The 10,795-nt window shown below is 40.1% G+C and overlaps 1 protein-coding gene across 13 annotated transcripts in view; it reads right to left on the bottom strand.

Annotated features, from left to right (window-relative positions):
* The window catches only part of PEX5L (peroxisomal biogenesis factor 5 like), a 289,451-nt gene that overhangs the window by 107,804 nt on the left and 170,852 nt on the right, over window positions 1–10,795 (bottom strand). For all 13 annotated transcript variants that reach the window (XM_007466680.1, XM_007466676.1, XM_007466683.1 and 10 more), the window contains 2 exons: window positions 10,194–10,290; window positions 72–167 (listed from right to left, as the gene is read on the bottom strand). In XM_007466680.1, the coding sequence (XP_007466742.1) occupies window positions 72–167; window positions 10,194–10,290 (193 nt within the window). The remainder of the gene's footprint in view (window positions 1–71; window positions 168–10,193; window positions 10,291–10,795) is intronic.

The following is a 10,795-nucleotide window of genomic DNA, read 5'->3' as shown; positions in this document are numbered from 1 at the left end:
CCTGCTGAAGTTTGATTTTTTTGAATTCCACTCTCAGAACCATAAAACAGAAAAACCAACCAGAAACTTACCTCCACTGCTGCTTTTGCCCTTTCAAATTCCTCTTCTAAGGAGTGGTTTCTGGAAAGCAATGCACTTCCCCAGCGCTGTTCTTTGGTCAGTCGAGCCTGAAATAAACCAAACACATGGTGTTATCATTTCGGAATCACATAATACAAAAATGCAAATATTTTTCCTTTTCCCATGGTCCCCTAGAGTTTAAGCACCTGCAACTGATGCCATTTTTGGAGTACTTTGCAAGCATGAGGGTGTCCAAACTGGGAGGGTGTGTGCATGCGTCTTCGAGCAGTGAGTCTCAGCCCTGGTCGTATTAAAAACAACGCCCAGGCCCAACCTCCCAAAGACCTTACTTTTCATTGGTCTTGGTTCAAGGCATTGATATTTTAGTAAGTCTCCCCATGTGATTCTAATATGCAGCTAAGATGGAGAATCTCTATTAGTAGGCTAGACCTGGAAGCTGATGTTCGAGCTTTCAGCTTGTTAGGAGGACCAGCCTCAGGTGAAACTGTGAAAGTTGCAGACATGGAAGGTAGCTGCTAGGTCTTTCTCCTTATACTCAGCTGAGCTTCGTGCTGAATTCTCTTTCCTTTGCCTTATCTCTACTGGCACACACCTGTCTCACGTCCCATTTCCTCAGGACATTGCTCTCTGCTCAATAATAGTCACTTAGATAAAATTAAGTCTGGTAATGCCAACTGCTTTGTCACAATTAACAGGCAATGTGATATACATCTTAACTTAGTTAAATGCAAATATTTCCAGAAGACCCCCCCCACAAAGAGTTTGCTGGAATTTAAAAAATGTTATTATTTTAAATTTCACAAACAATGAATATTCTTTTTGAAAAAAATTAATCATGGAAAATAAGAGGTGTAATTCTAGACCTTTTTTCTTTGAAGTTACATATATTTATGCACCCATAGATAGAATATCGCAACGTCTTTCAAAAAGCTTTTTGAAACGTAAATGGTATGCTGTTCTGTGGTTTACCTTTTTCTACTCAACAATGTACCTTGGAGAGTCTCCACATTTTGTACTTACAGATCTAACTCAGTCCTTCCCCAGGGATTTCCTAGTAAGTATATATGGTACTTCGATTACAGCTCTAAGAGCACTCAGAGTATTTCGATTTTTCTCCACATAACTGCTTGCTTTCTTCTCTATCTTCTTTCTCTGCTGTGAGGTCCACGTGGATAAGATTTTGTCTGATAACTTTTGTACTGCCCCATCCCAAGCCCAGGGCCTGACAAGTGATGCATGTCCCAAGGATGCCTGTGGATGCACTGCGGGAGGAGGGATTGCACTGCTAAGGCAGCTAGGACTGGGGAGGAGAGAGGCTTGGAGTGGAGTCCCCCGCCCCCTTTCATTGCAGGGCAGGCGTGGCTTCTCGGCCAGGTGGTACATTGCTGTCCTGCAGGGATGCTCAATCTCCACTTCTATGGGAATTACTTGAACAGGCTTGGGTCCCACCCCAGACCAATGAAGTGACCTCTGAAGGTGGGGCCCAGGAATTAAATTAAGTTTGAAAATTAAATTAAGTTTGAAAAGCTCCTGTGGTGATTTTGAAGAGCAGTCATGTTTGAGAACCAAAACTATAGTGAAACTGTGCCCCCCTCACCCAGCACTTACCATCTATTCCACGCAGCTGCTTTTCATTCTTTCTCTACCATCCCTGGTCCTCAAGAGGAACCCCCTCTTTAATGATTATACAGTGGGAATACCAGGGCTCGCTAAATGCCAGATGCTGCTTCAAGTCCTTTACTTACTATAACTCATGTTGTCTTTTCAGCAGCCTGAGGTGGGTCCTACCATTAACTCCACGACTTTGAGGCACAGAGAGCAATTAAGTAATTAATTAAAACTTGCCCCTAGTCTCACAGCTAGTTAAGTGGTAGGGCTGGTGCTTCTGGGCCATGTGCCTAACCACTGGATACACTGCCTCTCACAGGAGGCTGTGCTCAACTGGCCATTTTAGGAAGATGCAAAGCATAGAAAAGCTGTCCCTTGGAGGTTCATGCATGGTTGAGGGTATTAGCCAAGAAGCCGTCTAAAAGAGTGTGGGCTGAAAATAAAAATAAAGTAATTATTAGGAAAATTTCTGAGCATAAATAGCAGTCTTAGACTGCATTTTGCTTTAATGAATGTAAAAGGTTAATTTATTTCAACATTAATATATGTTTTCTCCTGCTTGATGTATTTATTCCCTGCTGTATCCCTGGCATCTCCTGCAAATAGTTGGTGCTCCATAAAAAATCAGCAAATATTGGTTGAAAATATGCTGTCAGGGAATATATGAATGACTGAATTAAAGATATTTCTCTCAAGGTCTCCTGGCCAGTCTGGAGTCTAAGGAGGGTTTATAGGAGATTGGGAGGGACTCGTTTTTTTGTCCTCTGCCTGGAGTGGCAGAGCTCTGTGCTAGCAAGCCCTGGTTCTGGGGGTGGGGAGTGGCTGCAGGATGCCCAGGTGGGGTGCCTAGTAAAGAGCAAGGCCTGTGAGCAGCTCAGGGTTGAGACCTCTGGAGCAGCGCCTGTGGTCCGAAATGGGAGGGCCATGAGGGCTGGTCGGGGCCTGCCCTGGCATCAGTGCCTTGCTCTCTGGTGGGCCAGACCCAGTGGCCATCATGAACAAGCATCCTCCCTTATTCTCTGGGCCCCGTGGAAGCTACTACCTTATTCTAACCCAGACAATCGAGGCAGGAAGGGGGAGATTGATACAGGTTCCAGAGATTAGAATGTGAACATATCTTTTGGGGGGCCACCATTCAGCCCACTTCAACCCTCATCTGACACTCTTGGGTGACAATATATTTGATTAACAAATATAAAGGTGCAGATGATTTATAACCTTTTAGAATTGATAGCTTGTTAGGGTGTTATAGCCTGGTAGAGAAGTTAACCCCAAAGATGACAGGACTTTACTGTTGTGTAGAAAGTTAATCAGTCTTACATCTAACTTGGTAAACTTATTTTGGCACTTCTTTCCCAACTGGCTATATACATCTCTGTTCCTTAATCCTTTGCTTTTGGAACCAACTCTTTCGTCTTTCTGCTGGTTCCTTCCTGAATGAAATAAACAAATAAATTTTAAAAAATGTGGGCACATAGTAAGAAATAAACTTTGTGCGTTTATATAATAATGTCATGAATGACATTAGAAGAAAGAGAAAGCACTAATATTTTTTCCCAAGGCACCTCCTTTTATTAGAGGCACTTTTCACCAGTGAAATATGATCTGCCTTTCCTGTGAAGCCTGATCTAACAGGACTCCATTACTGTCACTGGCTTCCCTTCATCAATGTTTTACGACCCAAGTGGATTATGAATCACAGGATGCAAAGCGTACCATATATCAGGAAGAAGAGGAAAATCTCTCAGGATTCTAGACTTACAGTTCATATTCTCTTTTCTATCTAAAACAGCAAGTGTAAATAGAATCTTACTGTGCAAATGAAATTTTATTTTGATAGTACAATTACTATTTAGGTAAGTGCTATTTTCCACATTGTTAGAAAAGCTTTATGTTATTACTGATTCAAATATTATCTACCTCACATTTTAAAGACATTTATTTTGCCCAAGGAAGCATAAAGTAAATGTTATAAAATATAAGAAGGTAGTGAATGTAAACAGAGGCAGTTTTCAAGCTGAGAGTAGTATACATCTAAAGGTTCTGAGACTTTTTAGCAACTCAGCAGCGTGCCCAGACATGCTGATTTAGGACTGAGAATGAAATACAAACTATAACACATAGTAAAGATCAGCCTTCTTTTCGAACAACACTTTAAAAAAAAAATTACATCAAATTTCATGACAGGCAAAACTGTAATATGGGAAAACATATAAATAATGCTTGTAAATTGCAGGTATTTCTTAGTATTTAACTAGAGGAATGATAAACAGGACAGTTACACCTGTAAGTCTGAGTTGCAGTTATTTTGGTAGCACAATGACTATAATAGCAGTTCTCAAGCTTTAGCATACATTGGAATCACCTGAAGGTCATGTTCAACCACCGTTTGCAGGGCTCCACGCCCATGGGTTTCTGAGACAGTAGGTGTGGGGTGGGCCATAGAATCGTCTTTTCTAACAAGTTCCCAGGTGATGGTGATACTGCTGGTCCAGGGACCACACTGTGAGAACTTCTGATCCAAAAACTGACATGATGTGCACGTAGGTGGAACTCTGGAGTTCACAAATATACTCTGATATAGGCATTTCTTTTCTTCTTTGCATGATTTTGAAAAATGCTCCACAGTTAACAGCAAACTCCTGGAAATGCCTTGGCTTTAAAAACAGCATGTTAATTGGTTTAAGCTAATTGGATTTTAGGGTATTACAGTTTCCAAAGAAGAAAGCATTTAATTCCCCCAGCTGTTGACTGCACTGAATGATCGGCACTAGGTGAAGGGAAAGAAGAATTAAATAACTCTAAAAATAATATTATGCTTTGTTCTCTTTATTCAAAATTATGACTGTGATCAAAATTATGATTTGCAAATGACTGTATTTGTGGCTGTCATTGTCCTAGCATAATTTTGTTGGCTACCCTCTGTAGCAGTTGTTGATAGCTTTTCATACAATTGCTAGAGATCTTCCACAGAAACACATTTTTAAAAAACTCAGCATCTTTCCAAAAGAACTTGAAGGAGAAAAGGGATCTGCTTAACTGTAGAAAAGAAAAATATAACAACTAGCAGACCTTATATAATGGCCATTAAAAGCATACTCTCGGGTTTCCCTGGTGGCGCAGTGGTTGAAAGTCTGCCTGCTGATGCAGGGGATACGGGTTCGTGCCCCGGTCCAGGAAGATCCCACATGCCGCGGAGCGGCTGGGCCCGTGAGCCATGGCCGCTGAGCCTGCGCGTCCGGAGCCTGTGCTCCGCAACAGGAGAGGCCACAACAGTGAAAGGCCCGCTTACCGCAAAAAAAAAGCATACTCTCTGAAGTCAGACTGCCTGGGGTCAAATCCCGGTTTACCATTTACTATCAATGGTGACCTTGGACAAATTAATCTCTATAATCCTCAGTTGTTGGGTTTTTTTCTTTTTTTTTTGGCTGTGTCATGTGGCCTGTGGTATCTTAATTCACAAACCCCAGGGCCCTTGGCAGTGAAAGCATGGAGTCCTAACCATTGGACTGCCAGGGAATTCCCAATTCTCAGTATTCTCATCTGCCAAGGGTATATTCACTTATGGAGTCCATATAAGGCTCAAGTGCAATAATTCATGTAAATAATACACACAAAATGCTCAGTACATAGTAAGTGCTCAATAAAATTGGCTTCTGGGACTTCCCTGGGAGTCCAGTGGTTAAGTCTACACCCTCCCAATGCAGGGGGCACGGGTTTGATCCCTGGTTGGGGAACTAAGATCCCACACGTCAGCGACGTGGCCAAAAAAAGAAAAATAAACAACAAAAAATTGGCTTTTGTTATTATCATTTTTCCTGTTAGCGCTTATCAGGTGTGACTTTGGAAATTCACTTAAAAAATCTGTGTTTAGAACACTTTTGCTTTGTGGTTTTTACAGACTATTTGGACTCATGCTAGAAGAGATCATCTGAACACTTGCCTCATTAAGATGTTCAGGATATTTTTTCTTAATCAGTCAACAGACATTTATCATTGAAAGCATACAAAAAACCTGTACCTTATGTGTCAAGAGCAAATTCCCAAAGTTTTGTGAAAAGGTGGGCAGCACATGGTTCCCATCTTCCTCCAACTATGAAATTCTATGTTATGGAACACCAAGGCAAGTCAGGGCTGATTTTTAAAGGGGATGGACAGTCTATTAGCATACATAACTAAAAATTATTTTTGGAACTAGCCTCAAAATGATAAAAGAATAAAAATTTGTCCTTTTTTTTCTGTCCTTTAACCATTAGCTTCTACTTTTGAATTTTGTAATTTGACAAACATTTTGTTTCTCCTTTTTGTTAGCATCCCTTATTTTTCCACTTTAAAAAGTATTTGTTGAGTACCTAGTATGTGTAGATTTTCTACTATGCTGAAAATGATCTTCAGACTTCTTTCCGTCCTTATTGCTTTCCTGCTGTTCTTGTTTTCCTGCCTTCTTTGCTTTGTTCCTTTCTTCCATCTTCGCTTGCTTTCTACCTCATTGGCAGCTCACTGTGTGTGGCCAGGAGGGGAAAAGGGATATTGATGTGGCTCCTGTGTTGTCCTCCGAAAAGCAAAACTGTATTTACAGTGTACTATCTAATTGTTTCTACTAGACATAAAGGTCTTCATACTTCTTATAATCTCTCTCATCTTTCTAACTTTTCCACTGCCTCACTTATGGCTTTATGGATAGTAGACATTCAATCTCATTTGTTGAATTGAAATGGAACAAAATGGAAGCTATTAGCCATTTCTAAGAGTAAGAGGTTGAGAATGAATTTGGGAGGGGAGGCACGAAATTGTGTATGGCCTCAGATGGCGTGACAATCCTAATTCATCTTACAAAGTTTCTGGAGGAAACTGATATTCTTTAAAATCACTTAACTCATATTAACCCTATAAACTAAGTAATAATCAGGGCTTGCAATGAGAAGGGAAATCAATGGTCTTGTGAGTTCTCTCAGGCGGATAAGCTAGACGTGGCCGATAGGAGGTGATGTGTGATGAAGAACAAGGGCTTTAGAAGCTGATGGGTGAGATTTGAATGCTGGGTCCTCTCCATTCTAGCTGAGTCACCTTGGGAAAATTACTTCTGTTCTCTAAGATGCATTTCTCATCTGAGAAATGGAGATAACATGAATTCCCAAGATTATTGTAAACATTTCAAATAATATATTAGAAATATCTTACATTTCTATTAACATGCATTTCCTTTTACATTATTCCTTTAAAAATTTAGAAAACATATCTGCACTTTTAAAGTTTAGATTGTTCTGGTTTGGGATACTGCCAACTTGATGGAATTTTGACAATGTGGAAGGAAGCATTTGCTCTGCCCAAGTCAGCAAAATCAGAGCGTTACAAGATTGTGACTCAGTATTTGGAGAGCCTGGCTGCCCCACCTTCTCATGAAGTCCAGCTTAGGGTGGCAAGAGCCTGTGTTGGAGCGCTCCTTCCAGTGTCCAGACTTGAAAAAGAAATGCGTGAACCATCACTCTGGCAGAAGTTTCTTTTCTTTTGCCTCACCACTATCTCACTTACGGAAAAGCTAATTTTATATCATTACCTTCTGTGTTTTTCTTCAATGTTTCATAGATTTTTAAATTTTTCAGATTGCACGATTTCTTTAAATAATTAACTCCAGGGAATATAAATAACACAGTTTGCATAATATCAAGAAACTTTATTCTTTAAATATACAGAGATTATATAATTTATTATAATCTCCTGCCACTCTGATTAGTATATTCAAAACACTATTTGAAAGAGACTAGTCTATGTTTTTCTTTTTCCCTGTCTTGAAAATGAACAAACATGAGAATTCTCATTGAGAGCTTTCATTCTCTTTGTGATTCTGAAATATGATTTTTGAGCAAAGCTTGTAAATAGCTCCTCACCTGTTGAACTAAGATAATTTATGTTGGCTTGAGGGAGAAGAAGATATTTCCTTGATTTTCCTATGAACCATCTGAGTGACTGGAGCAGTAGCAAATTTTGGTAAAAGCTGAAATTGTTTACTTGAATAGTTTGCAAGTCAGTTTAAGTCGAATTTTTTATACCATTTCATCATCTTATTTATATAAAGAGATCATATATTTAAGAGCAGTATGCTTCTAACAGTAAAAACACCTTTCTGTCTTTTATTACAAGTAGATGAATCAGTCTATTCTCTTGCTGTTCCATTGAGTGACTCAATATTTTAGATGATTAAATCCCAAATTTACGAAATTTTCCTATTTAACCATAGGCTGGAATTAAAACTACGAGATTATAAATTTCTTTAGTTTAGGCAAATCTTGTTAGGTAAACATGCAGTGTTTTTTAAGAAAACAATTTAAGGGATGAATGCTTTACAAATAATTGGTATCCTTCTAAAATAATTCCCTATGATTTATCTAAACAGAACTATCTCAGGAGGACAATGTTGGGTATCTCATACAAATTTTCCAAAGCACATTGTGTTTTCTTAAAGGCACACCAGTGGGTAAGTGGAAGGACAATGTGGTGGGATGAAATCAGACAACCAGCGGGAGAGTAGCAGTCATTGGAATAAGAAGATAAATGCATTGTGGGTCTCCATGGCAACCGAGGACCCCAGCTGATCCTCCTTCCCTCCACCTCCGTGTGGAAGAGCCCACCTGTGCCATGTCTTACCCTGCTGCAGAGACTAGTGTTCTCCTGCTATATTAAATTGTTCCAGCGACTTCCCTGGCGGCAGAGAGGTTAAGAATCTGCCTGCCAATGCAGGGGACACGGGTTCGAGCCCTGGTCTGGGAAGATCCCACGTGCCGCGGAGCAACTAAGCCCATGTGCCACAACTACTGAGCCTGCGCTCTAGAGCCCGCGAACCACAACTACTGAAGCCCGGGCACCTAGAGCCCATGCTCCGCAACAAGAGAAGCCACCGCAATGAGAAGCCTGTGCACCGCAACAAAGAGCAGCCCGCCCCCTTGCCGCAACTAGAGAAGAGCCTGAGTGCAGTAACGAAGACCCAACACAGCCATAAATAAATAAATAAACAAACAAACAAATAAAAAAAATTGTTCCAAGGATTCCAGTTTACAAAACAGTACCAATTATTTAGCTGAGTCTAAATCTCTAATGCACTTATCAATAAACGTTTCTCTAATAAATGTTATCAATTTGCTTTTTAAAAAGATACATTCAGAATGAACAAAGATGAAGAAAATACATTTTCACACTACATTTACAATTCATTAAGCTTCCCAGGGTTATTTGTTCTGGAAGTTAGCTGACTTGTTTTCCGACTGAGTTCTGGGAGCAGTAATGCCCACCTCTCTTTTGTGGAGGGTGAGGTGCACGTGGAGGTGCTGTTAATGGCCTAGGTTTCCAGATGCCTTCCATTTCCTAGCTGCATCCTCCTGCCCTCTGCCGCTTACTGGTTGTGAGTGCATCGACAATTTTCCTTACTCTCACTGTGCCTTAGTTTCCCCCTCTATAAAATGGGGTTAAAAAATATACTTAACTCATAGAGTCATTGGTCAGGATCAAGTGAGCTAATTAATGTGTATTAGAAGGCCTTCTCATAGCACTCAATAATATTTGCTATTATCATACTTATCCCTTTACTCACTTCAGACAATATATCTTCCCTCTTAGTTTCAATACCTTATCTAGTAAACTCAAGAAAATCTCTCTTGCTCATTTCATCCCACTTATTTCCAACTGGATTGTAGATGCGTGAACGTGGACACATTTCTTAAGAGATCAAGGCTGTACCCTTGCAAAGTGTTTGAGCAAATGAAAACACTGAGGCTGACGGCCCTTCTTGGCCCAGCCAAGGTCACTAGTCACAGGCAAACCAGTTACACTGGAGTCGAGGGTCAAGTAGCAGACAGACAGGTCTGGTACATGCCCTACTTCCACTGGTGATTAGTTGGGTGCCCCTGTAAAAGGATTTTGACTTTACCAAGACTCTCCAAAGACCTTTAAAGTGAGTCCAATAATAATTCACAGGATTACTTGAGTATTAGATATAATATATGAAAAGCACAAGGTCCCTAATACTTAGAGGGTACTCACAAATGGTAGTTCTTAGTATTATCATGATTGCTAATACTATAATTATTTATTCCTTAGCAACAAATTTATTTTAATGTGACAGTCAGGATGCTGATGTGTGAGTACCTTGGTCTGTAGGGCAAAGTTGTGACTGCTCAAGATGTAACTTCCTCTTCTTTGTGCCTGTTACATAAATTGTGCTAATACTGGAGTAGAACAGATTTTGTATTGGAAAATAATATAACAGTAAGTGGTAGAACAAGGAAAAAGTGCTAAGTACATGGTGAGTTCATTGACACATTTTCCAGCCAAATCTATCTATCTATCTTTCATCAGTTATTTTAAGCATTGAGACAGATACTGAGTAAAAAAGCATATGAAACAGAAAATATGGAAAAAATACTTCAGATTTTTCTGGCGAAATTTTAAATATTTATGACATAAATTATCTATTAGTAAAGATAGGCGCATTGAGGAATTGGTTTTGTTACCTGTGTTGGAGGCACCAATTCCAGCTCCGCAGCCGACTCAGAGTTCAGGGCGCTTTTCCCACCACTCAGCTCTGGCTGAGATCTGTGCTCTGAGGACCTACAAGGGACACATGGAGGAAATTAATGTAAATCGAGAAGCGAATTCACCTAGAAACACAGTCAGGAAATCTGGTTAATTTGGATCCTTGAGAACCATGGTAACAAAGCTCTCAACAGACTTTTGATGAAAAAGATAACATATATTTCCATTATAATGACCACGTTTGGCATTTAAGTGGCTGCAATGTGTTAGGTGTTATTGTCTCTGACTGATTTAGAATTCAGGTCAGTTATATGCAAAGAGTAAATAAATGCAAAGCCATTTTTGTTACAGAGTTCTGCTTCATTAAAAAAGTAATTTTTGGGTGGGGAGGGGAGCTTCTCACAAAGTGTCTAAGTGAGATTTGATCTTTATATAGAACTTGAAATGTCATAATAAATGGAGATCTGTGACGGGCAACCGGAGTCTGAAACACGCCGTCCTTTAGGAAGCTTTAAAAACATGGTAAGGGCCTCCCCGGTGGCGCAGTGGTTGAGAGTCCGCCTGCCGATGCAGGGGACAC

This window comes from Lipotes vexillifer, unplaced genomic scaffold (genome assembly GCF_000442215.2).
Source record: "Lipotes vexillifer unplaced genomic scaffold, Lipotes_vexillifer_v1.1 scaffold258, whole genome shotgun sequence".
Lineage (NCBI taxonomy): Eukaryota > Metazoa > Chordata > Mammalia > Artiodactyla > Lipotidae > Lipotes > Lipotes vexillifer.
The sequence above is the reverse complement of the archived record's forward strand: the minus strand, read 5'-3'. Positions and strand labels throughout refer to the sequence as shown.